Raw genomic sequence first — 15,176 nt, 5'->3', positions numbered from 1 at the left:
GAAAATGTTATGAGTCCAATAGAGGATAGCTCTATAGTAGTCACATTCATGAAGACTAAAGGAGACCACAGGTTCCCAAGGCCTGAAGGGAGGAGAGAAGGGAACTTGAGGCTTAGGGGTTACAGTTTGTTTTTAAGGCTGTGGAGGAGTTTTAGAAATATACAGTGCTGAGCTGGGCATGGTGGCACACGCCTGTAATCCCAGCACTCGAGAGGCTGAGGCAGGAGGATCGTTCTAAGTTCGAGGCCAGCCTTGGCTACAAAGTGAGCTTAAAACCAGCCTGAACTGCATAGTGAGACTGTCTCAAAAAGACAAAAAAAAGAAAAAGAAAAGAAATATACAGTGCTGATGGTTGTATATCATTGTGAATGTAATTAATACTAGTGAATTAAAAATGGTTAAAATGAGCCAGGTGTGGTGCACACCTGTAATCCCAGCACTCTGGGAGGCTGAGGCAGGATGACAATGTTTGAGCCCAACATGGGCAACTTAGCAAGACCCCCATCTGAAAATAAAAATGTTTTAAAGTGGGGTGGGCCTGAGAAGACACTAGGGGGAAGCGCTTCCTGGATTTTCCCTGCCACGCAGCCCATTTACCGCTGAGTTCAGGGCCGGGGAGCAAGTGCTTTCCACAGCAGCTATAAGCACTATGTTTTATGCTAACGATAAGCTCCATCTGTCAATGACTGCATTACTTAGCCCAGAAGTTCGTTTGATTTTAATGTCTGACCGCTCCGGAGCCTCTTCTACACACGCAGTGTGCCGCCGTGAGGCCCCAGGCCCAGCTCCCCGTGGAGCCGGCGCGGAGCCCCTGCAGGAACAGGGCACTGCGCGTCAACAAGCAGGCCCCGCACACCCTCTCTCAAGGGCTGCACGGCTGGCTCCTTTCCCAGGACTCGGCTTCTCTGCCAAGACACGGTGGATAGGCTGTCCGTGGCCTTGTGGGGCATCCGGCAGCCCCTCCAGCTGTGACAAGGAAAACCAGCTCCAGACATCACCAACGTCCCCAGGGCCAATGGAGAACCACCACTCTATCTAACCCTTCGGCTGCAGAGACGAGAAACATGGCCCAGGAAGGTGGAGGTTATCTTGCCCACGTCCCCTTAACCTTGCTCAGTGGGCACAGTAAGGGCCACAGAGACAATGTCCAATATTGGACAAAGCCAAAAGATGTCCAGACAAAAAGAACAATCTTCCAGCAAACGCCTGAGTGACAACTGGGCATTCACACGCACAAGAACGCGGCTGGACTGAACCCCTTCCTTACACGCTACACTAAAATTAACCCAAATCGGCCTGCACCCTAAGCCCATATGCAAGAAGACATAAATCTCTGTGGTCTCAGACAATGGTTTCTTACATGAAACCAAAACCAAACCAAAGCACAGGCAGCCCGGGCGGGGCCCTGACCAGCTCCACCTGGACGGACTCGGCCCCTACCGCTCACCTTCACGTAATTCCACAAGAAAGATGATGCCATGCTGGGCGAAGGGACTCACCTGAGGTCACCAAGTCCCACAGGACCAATGCCCGTGCCACTTCCTGTGGAACCAGGCTCACGCTTGGACTCACGCCCCAGGAAACACAAGCCACCAGGGCAGAGCTCGGCCAAGGCTCAGCACACAAGGGCCACTCCGAGCCAGGAAGACGGCCAGGAGCCAGAGGCAAGGGGAGCGCACTGGCACAGGGGCAGTGACGGCTGCACGCACAGCGGGGGTTCCCGGATGCCGCCTGTGTGCAGCATCCCCTCCTAGCAAACCCCGCTCACTACCTGGGACCACAGCTTGTCACCTGGAGATGACCAGGACGGCCTCAGGAAGTGTCACTTCACTTTCAAGCTCTGGGGGTCAGACACTGGCCGGGGGCAGGCTGGCCCCCAAGGGCAGCATATCAGATGCTGCTCAAATTTATAAATATTCCAAAAATTCGGTTACTGCACATCCTACTCAGGTCTTATTGAGAGCCTGGACTGTGCGTGGCATCACCCTGATGCCTCTGTCCCTCCTCGTAGTCCGGGTGTCCGGGACACAGAGTGCTCGGCGGGTACCTTCACTACGACTGTTCTGTCGCTATCAATACCAGGACATAGTTTCCACGAACGTTTGGTACCAAGGTCCTTTTCTAGAGCACCATGGCTGACGAGAACTTTGTCCCCACTGGCCAAGTCCTCAGATCAAAGCCATCTCCCTGTGCCCCTTCTCCTGGGCAGGGCTGATGCCTGTGGGGTCAGCTTATCTACCAGGTTATGGTGGAGCCTATAAGCATAGGCCACCAGCAGGGGGCAACACATGTCCAGGCTGAGCCCTTCACCAGCTGAGCTGCCACAAGGGAGCCGGGTCTGACCCAGGCCAGGCAAGCCCAACAGGCCCCAGATGACCCAGCACAAGCTGCCTCCTCCAGGACGGCAGGTAGCACCAGCAGGAATGGTTCTCCCCAGGGCCTCAGAGTGGCATCCAGAATGCCACAAGAACTCAGATCCGGCACTAAGATCTCAACTGCCAGCGGGAGCAGCCCTTGGGGAAACGTGCACAATAGCTGGTCCCCTGTGGGCCACCTGAGCTAGCTGCCCCCGGGGTGTGGACAAGGGCCATCAAGGGCCTGTGACATTCTTAGATACAGCCCCTCACTAGAGGGAACCTAGGCAGTCAGCAGCTCTGGCTCCTGGCTCTGGCTCTAGCTATCCTGAGATACTCATTGGTAGCAAGGTCCTTATCCTCAACCTGCTCTGGTGCAGGCTTCAGAATAGGCCTTCCCCTCTAGGTGTGGTGGTACATGTCTATAATCCCAGCACTCAGGAGGCTGAGGCAGGAGGATCACTGTGAATTCAAGGCAAGCCTGAACTGCACAGTGAGACTGTCATAAAAAGACAAAAAAAAAGTGGCCCTTCCTGCCCTGGCCCTGTAAAGCCCCAGTGCTCAGGTCCTCCCAAGCTCACGGAAAACCTAATGAGCAGTAAAAGTACCAAGTTCCAGGAGCATGGACACTAGGGCTTCACAGATGGAAGGTGGTGGGTTCTCTGGGGTCTGGGGGCCTTGGAGCACTCAGGAGAAGCAGGAATCGCAGGACACCCACAGCTGCAGCTCTGGGCCTGCACTGGCAGGAGCACTCGCCCTCGAGGACAGGGCAGTCACCAAGGTGGGCCTACCAGGAGAGGCAGGAAGCCACCACATGGCTCAGGGAAGGTCTGGGGTTATCACGAAGACCCTGTTCTTATCTTCCTGACAAGGGACAAGGTACCAGGCCACTGAGTTTCTGCATCTGAAAATGAGGCCGACAATGCCTCTCAGCTAGACAAGGACTCAGGCTGACGCACATAAGCTATGAACGGTCACCTCATCTGATCCCAACTTTGTACAGCCAGCGGAATGACCAAACCCTAACCCTCACTGTCACCCTGGGACCGCGCGAGAGGCCCTCCAGTTACAGGGCGGCTGCTGCCCCGGTGACCACGCTGAGACGAGGCTGAGGACTGGGCATCTTGGCACACCCCTTCTCAAAAGCCACCCCACCCCAACTTGTGACACTGGGGCTAAGGAGAGGGCCGAGGGACCTGGCAGCCGGGCGGGAGGAGATGTGGCCGCCCACCTGATGACGCAGTTGCCGCGGTTGGACGCGAAGATGACGATGGGGGCGATGGAGGACTCCAGAGCCCGGTGCAGGTAGGTGAAGCACTCGATGTCCAGCATGTGGACCTCGTCAACGAACAGCACGCCCGGGACCAGCTCGGCGATGCCCTGGTCAATGTACTTGTTCACCACCTTGTTGATTTCCCCGCGCAGTTTGTCTGGGAGGTGACAGGGTGGGCGAGGTCAGCTCCGGGAAGAAGAGCTGCTTTTCTCCTCTCCCCTCCCCAGCCCAGGCCGAACCCCGCAGCCTGGGTTCCTACTAGCGTGGCCCAGCCCAGGCCGAACCCCGCAGCCTGGGTTCCTACTAGCGTGGCGGCCCTGGGCAGGCTCTGACCCCACCCAGGCTTTAGTGTCACCATCCGGAAATAGGAAGAATCCCACCTAACGGTCACAGAGTTGGCAGCCTTCCCTGAAAAGGAGTTTGCTGAAGTCTGCAAAACGGCTCTAACAAAATGGTTTTGTACAGGACAGCCTCCCGGCCGTCCCACTGCCCTGCCGCGCAGCACCTGGCCTGTCACACTCCCTCCTGTGCCTTATTATCTCCCAGCACCCATCTTGCTCCTCCTGATCCTGACATGGAGGTGGGGGGCCCCAAGAAATGAGTTTTCATATGCAAATTTCCCTGTCCCTCCTGTCAGAGATGGGTGCTTTAGCCCTGTGTAACAAAGCCCAGGTTAATTAACTTTCAATCAAGAGCAGACAGAATCCTCTGGGGAGGCCTGGAGGGCTGAGGGCTCCAAGGCAAAGAGGGACCAGGCTCTCCAAAGTTACATAACCCATTTCAGGTCGCAGCCCTCACTTTCCAAGCCAGCTCCCATGCTGTTTACAAAGACACAATAGGAAGACTGGAGGCAGCGGCTTCCGCCAGGCCTTGGGCAGGGACTGTCACAGGGCAGTCACGCCCCCCAGTGCAGAAGACAGCCGCAAAAGCTCCCCAACTGCTCGCTGGCTACAGTCCCGAGGTGACAGTGGCTTTAATGTCCAACCAACATGTTATGGTGACAAAGTCCCAGCTGGTAATGACACAGAAGAGGGTGTAAAGCTGGGACGAGGACTGGGTCAGTAAGACCCACCCTGGAGCAGGCATTCGCTGCCGGACCAGGGCAGGGCCTGGAGGCTGGCAGGTGGCGGAGTGAGGAGAAGCGGGGACCACGAGTCTGAACCTCCAAGGGACCAGAAACTAGGATGGCTGAGGGCTGATGGCTCCAACTCTGGGGAAGAAGGTGCTTCGAGAGGCACGGCCAGCTCAGGGTGCCCTCCCAGGGCCACAGCACACACGAAACCAGGTCTGCCTATCCCCACCGCCCAGCCGGCCCTGCTTCGGGCTCACAGCCACACCCTCCGCCCCACCTGTGATTTCTGTCTTCTTCGGCTTCATCAGCTGGCCCATCATGGACAGGATGTCCTGGCCACCCTGCAGGAAGAAGATGGGTGTCAACCTCACTCAAGTCCCTAACGCCAGCTCCACATGGGTCCCGTGGTGTACATACCAATATGCCTCCCCTGGGAGGCTTGAGAAGCCTCTGGACTCAGAGAAATGTCTAGCAATGCCAAGACTGTGAGACTCAAACGTACTGAGTGGGAGTGGAAGCCAGCTCTGTCCTCACCCTTCCCCCCTCCACACACTTCCCTGGCCCCCTACAAGCTTCGTTGACTTAGGGCCCTGCTCATCCCAGTCCAGCTGCAGCAATGGAGCCACTTTCCTGGGAAGCTCTAGTTCTCGCTAATAGTCAGGCCTGATGCCCTCTGCGCCCATGTCCCCACCCGATGTCCCCACTCCACTGGGGACTAATGGACTATCCAGGTCCCTGTGAAATGCCATTGTAATCCTGTCCCCACACCTCCTAAGCTTAGCCTTGGGTCCAGCCCATTATCCACCTTTGTCCTGCCAGCTCCTCACACAGCGGGGATCGTCTGGGGATCACAGGCCCGGGACACAGAGGTAGCTCACTAAATGATGAACAGCTAAGGAAGCAAATGTTTCCTGGGTCTTTACATCTGACCCCAAAACAGCTCTGCCCTCTAGCAAGCAGCACAAAATCACTGAGCCCCAGATCCCAGAAAGCCCAGAGACCCAGTGATAATCAGCCATGTGGTTAGTGACAGGGCTCCTGGCTTCCCCACCCCAGCTCCAGGGCCTCTGGGGTCAGCTGGGAGGCTGAGTCTCACCTCCCCAGGGGGCCTGTTGGCCCGCAGCAGGTGCCAGCACCCTGGGAACAAAGCTCCAAGCATCACATTTAAAGTCAGAAAATGCATCAACCCTTCCCTGCAAGTGAAGGTGAAATCAAACTGGAAGGCCACCGGCAGGGAGCAGTCCTGCTTTGCTGCTTTTAGTCACATGTTTCCCAGAACTGTCACAGGCAATGCACACTTTCCTACATTTTATTAGCAAGGTGTAAGTGTTTACAACAGTTCCAGCTCAAAGCCAAAAATGTGGGGATTTCGCTCAGTTGAGACAGAGACGCAGCTCTGTTAGGCTTTCCAAAATCCTGCAAAGGACCCAAGAACACTCCTACCCTCTGCCAGGAACACCCAGAGCTGCCAGCCTTAAGCCCACTGCTGGAGAGAAGCCACCAGGCCGCTGGCTGGCGAGCTGGGGCCAGAGGCTTGGCTGGGGCAGGAACAATGCCCATGAAATCATCTGTGACTCCTGCATTTGAATCGGAACAAAGGAGCCCTGCGTAGCTCATGTTGATGTTAATTGCTGAACATCACAGACAGAAAAGGCCCGCCTGCTTCCGCCTGCTTCCCGAAGTGGCAGTGTGACCCTGACAGTTCATTCCCAGAGCTTCGTGGCCCACACACAAAACACCCAAGTGCCAGTCAATGGGGCAGCGAGCAAAGGAGCACGCGTACCTGGGGCCGTGCATTGGCCACATCCAAGTCGTGCAAGGTCACATCCTGGATGATTTCCTTCTTCTTGTGCACGTCCCCCTTTGGCAAGGGCACGTATTCTTCAGCCTCGAGGTCGAATTCTGTGGCGTAGGTGTCACACCTGCCTTGCCGCTGCAGAAAGAGAGAACCGTAAGTGCCTGTGCGCTCCCACTGCCAAGTCCCCAGATGCCACGGCGCTAAGTGAGATAAAGGTCTCAGTTCCCAGCAGTGGGCCCAATAGCCTCCTTAACAAACTCCAAATATGCCCCATGCCTCTGCTGCCAGGAGAAGCCTGCTATCTGCTCATCGGCGGGCTCCAAAACCCCAGCTGAGAAACACCCGATACCTTCTCCAAGAATCTCTCCCCTCTTTCTTTTAACCGTATGCAATTCCCGATAAAGGGCAAATCCAGATTAACTGGAGACAGAGGGAGCTGCTCAGACTGCTTTGTAGGGGGATGATTTATCGTATGATATGAAGTATTATGCTCATCCATTAAACAGTGAGCGAACTGTAAGGACGCTGGGGATCAGATAGAGAAGGGTGCCAACCAGCGCGGCGCTCCTCCCCACATGCATAGATCTCAGGAAGGAAACACCAGAGCGATAAAGGGGAGATGAAATGCACTGCATATTTCAATTTGAAAATGACTAAAGTTGTTTTGGTTTCTCACCCTCTACTCCCCCTCTAAGCAGGCTTTGGGTTTTTCTAACACTGTTCATCACGAGAAGGTTAAAGGATGAAGGTAAAGGGAAGCAAAGTTTATTACGTGTAAGGGACCGCTGCTGGGCCTCACTCCGCACGGCACTGATGCCAGCCCCCAACCTGCACCCTGCGCAAGGACCCCTTGGTACCCAGGCTCCTCCAAGACACAGCAGCTGGGCACTGGCAGAGCGGCCTTACCTTCACGGCGCCGCTGTTGGCTTCTATGTAAATCACATCTCCAGCCTCCACCCGCTCTTTCTGCAAACTTTCAAAGATGCTGGGGTCCAGCTGAAACACAACGAGGGGGACTCAGAGCTGTGATGCACAGTCCATCTCCTTGTGACCCCTTCCGGGCAGGTTTCCGTGACAGCCCAGCAGCCGGCACCTGCGTGTAGCACATGTCTCCACATCTGGATGCCAGAGCCCGACGGGCTGAGCAGACAGGCAAGGGAGGCCCGGAGACACTGCTCTCCTTCCGCCACCTGCGAGGCTGGAAACTGGCAGAAGGGCTTCTTCTGGCTTTGCTGGGTTACAGTACTGCAGAGCGAACCCAGGGCCTCTGCACTAAGCTGCATTCCTAGCCCGTTCTTATTTTTACAAAATGTTCTCACTCAGGTGCTAAGTTGCCCAGGTGGAGCCTGAACTTACAATCCTCCTGCCTCAGCCTCTTGGAGCGCTGGAATTACAGGTGTGTGCCACCACACCCAACTAACCAAGGGTTTTAAAAGAAGGCTCTGGCTGCCTTTAGAGGGACCACACTGCCTGTGGGTCCCTGCCTGCACCCTCTGGCGAGCCCTGTCCCTGCTCCCCCTCCTCCCCCAGTGAGGCATCTGCTGGCAGTGTGGCGGTCTCCAGGCAACAGCTGCGGGCTTGTGTTGCTGGACGAGGTTCTGCGCCCGGGCTCCCCAGCCACACAGCAGCACCAGGTGTAACCCCAGGCGGTGCAGTCCAAAGGGAAGTGTGCACCAGCAACCTCTTGGCCCAGACCTGTGGATCCCTGTGTCCACAGCGGGGGCTGCTGCTCTCCTAGTTACCCAGAGTCACGTACCCCGGGGCAGGCCCCTTGCTAAGGACCCAGCATTTAACGCAAGTTTCTCTAGGTTAAACTTCAAGGAGAGCTGTATTATGTAATAGGGCTGTGGTAGGAAACATTTGGACTCTGCCCCAAACAAAATTAATGAGTAAAACCCAGGGCTGGCGAAAGAAGCCAGACAGAACAACACACACTGTGATTCCACTTGCTGAACGTCCCCCAGAAAGGCTGCTCTATAGAAAACAAAGTACATCAGCGGTTGCCCAGGGCTAGGGCTGGGGACCGGCAGTGCCTATTACTGGAAGCAGGTTTTTTCTGGGGCTGGAGAAAATCTAAAATTAGATTGCGGCAATGGGCATATGACTGTGCGAGTAATTTAACATTCCCTAAACTGCACGCTTAAAATGGGCAAATTGTACTTAAAACTGTGTCTCAACAGAGCTGTTCCAAAGCCACCACCCCAGCAGCAGACTCCAGGCCCCGCCTCTGGCTGGCTGCACGGCTGCGAGGACAAAGCCCGGGTCCCCACAGCAGGCATGGGGAGGCAGGCGAGACGTGAATGCTGGGCTCCCTGCTGAGGCCCAGAAGGTAAGCGCAAACTCCAATACCCACTGAGCATTTTGAGGTCCTTCTCTCCTGATACCTTGCACATATGCTAAAAGCACACAGAAGTATTCATTTTAGAGGGAAAATTTATTTTCTCTCTGTTATTTTCTTAAACTATGCAAAACAGTGCGAACTTAAACTGTACATCTTACTTTACATAGCAATGATGAATATACATTCTTTTGCCAAAAGCACTTTTTTTTCCCCTTTTTTTGTTTTTGAGACAGCAACTTGCTATATAGTTTCAGGCCAGCCTTGAACTCACTATGTAGTCCGGGCTGGCCTGGAACTCATGGCAGTCCTGCCTCAGCCTCCCGAGTGCTGGGATGACAGGCATGGGCCACTAGGCCCAATGCCCCAAGCACTTTCACACCCATTGACTTCCCAAAGGAGCTGACTGAGGAGGGAAGGGTGAAAGGCGGCACACCCTACTGAGGGAGTTAATTAATGCAGGTGGGGTGACAAGGGGGGAGTGTAAAAGAGATCTGCAAGGCGGGCTCCTGAGACAGGGACCCCAAAGGAGAAAGAGTAACAGCCCTCTGAGCAAGGGACGTTTTTATGATCTTCATAAAGCAGTGACAAAGAAACAACCTTACAGAATCAGAGAACCATAAAACCGCAGTTCAGAGTAAAGATGGAGAAGTTACATGGTGGATCTACTGCTTTATAGATGAGAAAACTGAGTCCCAGAGAGTGCACATGACTTCCGGAGGTCACACAGCCGCTGCTGGGCAGACAGTCGTGCCCCTGAGGCAGCTGTGCCACCACAGGGTGACCATCACCTGTGGGAGCCCTGTTCCCTCACTTTTGGGCAAGGGAATGAGATACACACGTATGCGCACATAGACTTATAAATAACAATACACGCAATCTTCACTGAAGCTCTTAGCCCAGGCCTGACACAAAATCAATGAGAGATAAACTGATGTCAAGTATTAATATTAATAATAATAATAACAATAACAATAATAACAAACAGCCTGCATTCTCGATTGGCCCATTTCTCTCGCTGAAGGCTCTCATAATGACATTAATGCCCCCTTGCCACGGTACGAGTTCTGCCCTCGTAACTGTGAGGCAAGCGGTCATGTCACCGGAGGAAGCGGCATCACTTAGGGATGAGGTCGCTGGCTGAACACCACACGGCTATAGTAGCAGAGCCAGGATCCCCACAAGACTGAAGCCAAAGGTCATGCTGCTCACTGGGCACCTGTTGCCCATGTCCTGAAGGTTCATGGGACAGGTCTCTGAGGAAGGTCCTCAACAGCTCTGCAGCATCACCTCTCCACAGAGCCCTGACTCGGGTTTCGAGGCCGGCACGTGAGCAGCTGCGGTTGGAGTCTACGGTGCCCCCGGGGAGCTGTCTGTCACCCCCTATATCACCACTGCACTGCTACTTTCTGTGTGTGAGCACTAGAAACTGGGAAAACTAAGGCCCAGGTCAGAGCAAGGCCTGGGCCTCCAGCCACAGTCATGAGGTGGGGTATGGGCTGGCAGAGGTGATATGTTGGCTTAACTGCCAGGTAATGTTTTAACATACACACGGGAAAGAATAAGAAAGTGAGTAAGAAAGAAAACCATGGAGGCGAACGACTGTTGTCCCAGACACTCAGGAGACTGAGGCAGGGGTATCACAAGTTTAAGGCCAGTCGGGGCAACTTAGTGAGACACCATGTCAAAAAATAACAAAGTAACAGCTATCTTCCGGGCTGGGGATTTAGCTCAGTGGTGCAGTGTCCGCCTGACAAACCTGACGTACTGAGTTTGATTCCCAGTACTCCCCATCAAAAGTTCTCTTAAGTCTTCCTGTGTCCAAGCCCTACACCAGGCTCTGCTTTATACACACAGGATCCTCCAACGGTCCCATGAGCCACAGTGTACAGGCGCAGCGCCCAGGACATAGGCAGGTCACACCGCCCACTCAAACCACGCCGTGCCAAGGGGTTAAAGAGAACAGAGCCCGGGAGGCACTCACCTTCAGCTGCTTGGTGCCTTTGGCAGTCTTGAGTCCTATGATCACGTGGCTGATGGTTTTGCCGTACCCCCCCATGGGGTTCTCAGTCTCACACGGCGTCAGCTCCGTCACTTCGCCTTCATAAACCTCCTTAGTCTCCTTTATCCGAAGCCCTGGGAGGAACACAGATGGGCCACAGTGAGCAGCAGAGCCCTCCCCACACAACCCATCAACAGCTCTCTTATAAGCTCCTCAGCCCAAGGGGCTGGGGATTTAGCTCAGCGGCAAAGTGCCTGCCTGGCAAGCACAAGGTCGTGAGTTCAATTCCTGGTACCGGAAGAAAAACAAACAAACAAACAAAAATAAATAAATAAAAAAATATGCTCCTCAGCCCAAAACTTCCATGTCACTAAGAAGACAGCCCGACTTCAAGAACAGAGTACGGAAGGTAGCGTGTGCAAGGTCTGGCTCGTGTCCCCTTTACGGCAAAAATAAAGAAATAGACAAATAAAAATAAAGTGGCGTAACTTCAAGGCTGTCACCGGGGGCAGAAAAGCATCAAAACATAAACACAAACTGGAGCTGCTGCTATTCAGAAATGTAGAAAAGCAATTTCATTTCAGCTTTTGAAGGAACTTTCTAGGTTCAAAGCCAAAGAAACTATGATCCTCAAAATGTCCCAGGCCTCAGCGGGTGAGATGTAGTGTTAGCCGCTCACCCAGTCCCCGCGGCAGATGACTCCACTGGTCAGTGACACCACAGGGGCTGCCCTCCTCCCCAAGTCTGACTCAGGGGACTCGCACCCACCACCTCAGCCCCAACCGGGTGGGGACACAGAGCCAGCAGGACCCATGCCCAGAGGTGACTCCATGACGGCCAGCGTGGGCTCTGGCTGAGCACACTGCACCCCCAGATCAAGGCACTGGGCCTCGGTCACTATCTGCACTGCGGTTCTGTGGTTCCCCAAGGCACAACTTGTGCCCACAGCAAGTTTTTGCAACAGAATATGGTACCTGAAGGAAACCTCTCCTCACTCTGAGTATCGCCCACATTAGCTGTTTAGTACGTGCTTGCTGGTCATCTACGAACTGTGGTCTCTGCTCTTCTGTGTACAGGCTTTGCTGCCCAAAGCCCTGGGCAGCTCCCTGCAGACTCAGTGCAGGATGCATCCCCTCCAGAGCTTCCTACCTGTCCTTCTTGGGCATCCTCCACCTCGCCCTCCAGGAGACCTGCATGCCCACAACACAGGGACACAGAAGTGCCATGACATGTGACCCTGACCACTCCCCACAGACCATCCACACCAAAGCTCAGGGCCTGGCAGCATGTAGCAGGTGCACATGAAGAAGGGGGGCGGTGAACGAAGTCACAGGGTGAGGGCGCTGTCACTCGGCCGTCTAACGCGCAAGAATGCACCTGTCGATAATTCTTCCTGGCCACACAGCTCGAGGGCGCAAGGGAGGCGGCCGAGAGACAGAAACCTCGGCCTCAGCGAAAACCAGACCCATGAGAGTAAACCTATTCATCGCGCCATTAGACCCTAACATCTACCCTAAAACAAGAAAATGGAATACGGGCTTCCTACCACAGCAGCCCTGATCACTGTCAGTGAAGGTGCTCAACAGGAAGACAAAGCCCATCACTGTGGCTTCTCTGAACACACACATCGCACACGCACACACGTGCTCACACACACACATGCACACACCCTCTCCAAAACCCCCAAGTCCAGGTCAAGGAAAGAAATGGCTTCCTCTGAGGCTATGCCAAGCCACGAGTGAGTTAGCAGCTACTCAATCTACTCTCGAAGGGTTCTAAACACCCACTGGCGAGCCACGCCACGCTGCCACGCACGGTACTTCCAGGGTTGAACACTGGAGGGTGCCCGAACCCGCAGGCAAGCTGGCAGACCACGCCCAGAGATAGAATGTATAAATTTCCCTGGCAGTGGGCTCTTCATCCATCCCCAGAGTTCTCAAAGCAGCAGGGACTGCAGGTGGGGCCTGCAGCTTAGCCCTGCGACACTGCCAGGCTGAGTGCCCAGCACCATCTCAGCAGGAAACGCTGGTCCTTTCCTGCCACCTGACAGACCTGGGCTTCTAGCCGTGGAACCAGGGCCACCCCCTAGCCCAACCCCCAAGGCCACAGCTCTCAGCCAGGCTGTTCCACAACCTTGCTCTCTTCTTTCCCCCTCCTGGTTGGCATATGGCCACTGACCTCTCCATTCCTTTCCACCAGCCTGTGGGTGCAACGCTTGCCTCCATCTCGCTGATACTGTGCCTCAACAAGAAAGAGAGACTGGAGGTACACGCCAACCAAGCTAGTATGTGTATAACTGTCTGTGTCTTGATTCAAATGAATCTATAAACGCACTATGCCACTCACAAGACAATGGAAAGCCAGGTGAGACAGTGCACCCTGTAATTCTAGCTCTCAGGAGGCTGAGGCAGAAGGATCACAAGTTTGAGTCCCATCTGGGTAACTTATCAAGAGTCTACCTGAAGTTTTTTAAAATGTAAAACAGGTTAGGGATGTAGCTTAGTGAGAAGAACTGGCTTCAATCTCCAGCACTGAAATAATTAAGACCACCCCTCGCTTGGGACAGCAGATGGTGACCAGAAGTGGATGCAAAGGTGCTCAGGAGTACAGCCGATACTCTTTCTCGAGTGGGTGCTGGTTCCCAGGTCCTCACTTCATGGGAACCCACCAGGCTACCCGTCATGCTCTGGGCACTCGTCCATACGTCTGCACAAGGTTACCAAGGAGGGAAATAAGCAACACTGTGGGACGAGTGAAGGAGGGACACTGCTCTCGGCCTCCGCCAGCTTCTGGTTGTGGTGCTCAACCTTCGGACCCACCTGACGGGCACCTACCATTCCGTGCCCCACGAGTCTCCGGGCTTGGGTTACCATCATTCTCGGCTCACCGTTCCCCGCAGATCCTGACATCTACCCGGAGTGAGAAGTCCTTATCTCAAGAATAATGAAGAACTCTGTTGTGCACACACGGGAAGACGAAAGCTGCTCCCGACAGCAGGACGCCCTGACGTGGTTCTGGTGTCCCCGCCGCGAGGCTGCCTCTTCCCGACAGGGAAAGGTCCCGCAGGGTGCCGGGCGCTCCCGGCACCCCCACTTCACCTGCGAGCTATCTTATCGTGCAGTGGGCGCCTGCTCTCCCCCAGAAACCCAGTCAGGACAGAGACGCTCAGAGAGTCCAGGGGAGGAAAAGGGTCCTCTATCTGATAGCTACAAATGGAGGTTTTGGAATGGTCCCAAAAGAGAGGACAGGTTTCATTTCTGCTTTACCAAGTCCTCAGTTCCTGAGGAGCAAGCCAAAAATATTCCCAACATGAATCTTTGGGAATAAAAGACTGTGGCCAACTTGGAAAATCACTTACTTTTAAAGGGAGCTTCAGTTTAAAAAAAAAAACCAAACCTTTTACAGCCCAGAGAGATAAATTCTTCCACTGGAATGCTCACCCGTATCTGACATGAGCCGCCTCGGGCCGGGAAGAAAGGCATTCCCGTCTCTCACTAGCCCCGTACTTGTTTAGAAGTTGCTCGTGCTGACAGGCGGCCGGGACTCACGGAGGACAATGGGACCGGCTGTTAGCTCCGAAAGGGGCCGAGCGGTGCTATCACGGGCAACGACAACACAAATGACACCGGTTTCATCCGCTGGCTCGGGTTTCTCAATCCCTGACAGGGACCTTCATCATGTCAAGGAAACAGCACAGACTCCTGGCTTTTCATTTCTGGTGGGCTCACCGCTTCCTCCCACCCCTGCCAACCTCGAAGGAATTCAAAGGCAGGAGGTGGGAGCCGGTCAGCGGCTGCCCTTTCATACTGTGGCGGGAGCAAGGAATTTCTCTTCACCTTCTTGCCATCAAAAGAATTGCACCATCCCTTCCTCTCCAAAATGGCAAATGGCAGCCCGGATGCCACGGTCATTTACATCAGAAAGCATTTAAGCTACCTTTAAGCAATCCAGTTTTGTTAGATTTTATCCCACTGTCTCAAAATTGGTTTCTAAACACTTTTTAAAAAAATATTCAGACATCTGAAGCTGTCATAACAGCTCATTTAACATCATTTAATGACAAGATTGGTAAAAACACCGGCACACACTTAAATCAGAAAGTCAGCCGGGATGGTGGCTGCACACCTGTGGGTCCAGCACTGCAGTAACACCCCTCAAAAAAGTACTCAGAAAGATCTGAAACCTTTCTGTTTTTTCTTTTGAGACAGGGTCTCACTATATAGCCCAGGCTGGCCTTGAACTTGTGGCAATCCCCCTGCCTCAGCCTTACTGAGTACTGATTTTAAATGGAGGGAGTTCTGAGTCTTCCCTATTGCTATTCCAGGTTAAGAGTAAGAAT

The 15,176-nt window shown here is 54.1% G+C and overlaps 1 protein-coding gene across 1 annotated transcript in view; it reads right to left on the bottom strand.

Moving 5' to 3' along the window:
• Ruvbl1 (RuvB-like AAA ATPase 1) overlaps positions 1-15,176 on the bottom strand; it is a 33,826-nt gene that overhangs the window by 6,078 nt on the left and 12,572 nt on the right. Inside the window, exons 4-8 of the mRNA XM_005387045.2 lie at positions 10,820-10,971; positions 7,404-7,493; positions 6,483-6,632; positions 4,977-5,040; positions 3,586-3,784 (exon numbers count right to left, since the gene is read on the bottom strand). Of these exons, the coding sequence (XP_005387102.1) occupies positions 3,586-3,784; positions 4,977-5,040; positions 6,483-6,632; positions 7,404-7,493; positions 10,820-10,971 (655 nt within the window). The remainder of the gene's footprint in view (positions 1-3,585; positions 3,785-4,976; positions 5,041-6,482; positions 6,633-7,403; positions 7,494-10,819; positions 10,972-15,176) is intronic.

The sequence above is a fragment of the Chinchilla lanigera genome, unplaced genomic scaffold, assembly GCF_000276665.1.
Source record: "Chinchilla lanigera isolate Chin_1 unplaced genomic scaffold, ChiLan1.0 scaffold00028, whole genome shotgun sequence".
Classification (NCBI taxonomy): domain Eukaryota; kingdom Metazoa; phylum Chordata; class Mammalia; order Rodentia; family Chinchillidae; genus Chinchilla; species Chinchilla lanigera.
Note: the sequence above shows the minus strand (reverse complement) of the source record. Positions and strands in the feature narration are given on the sequence as shown.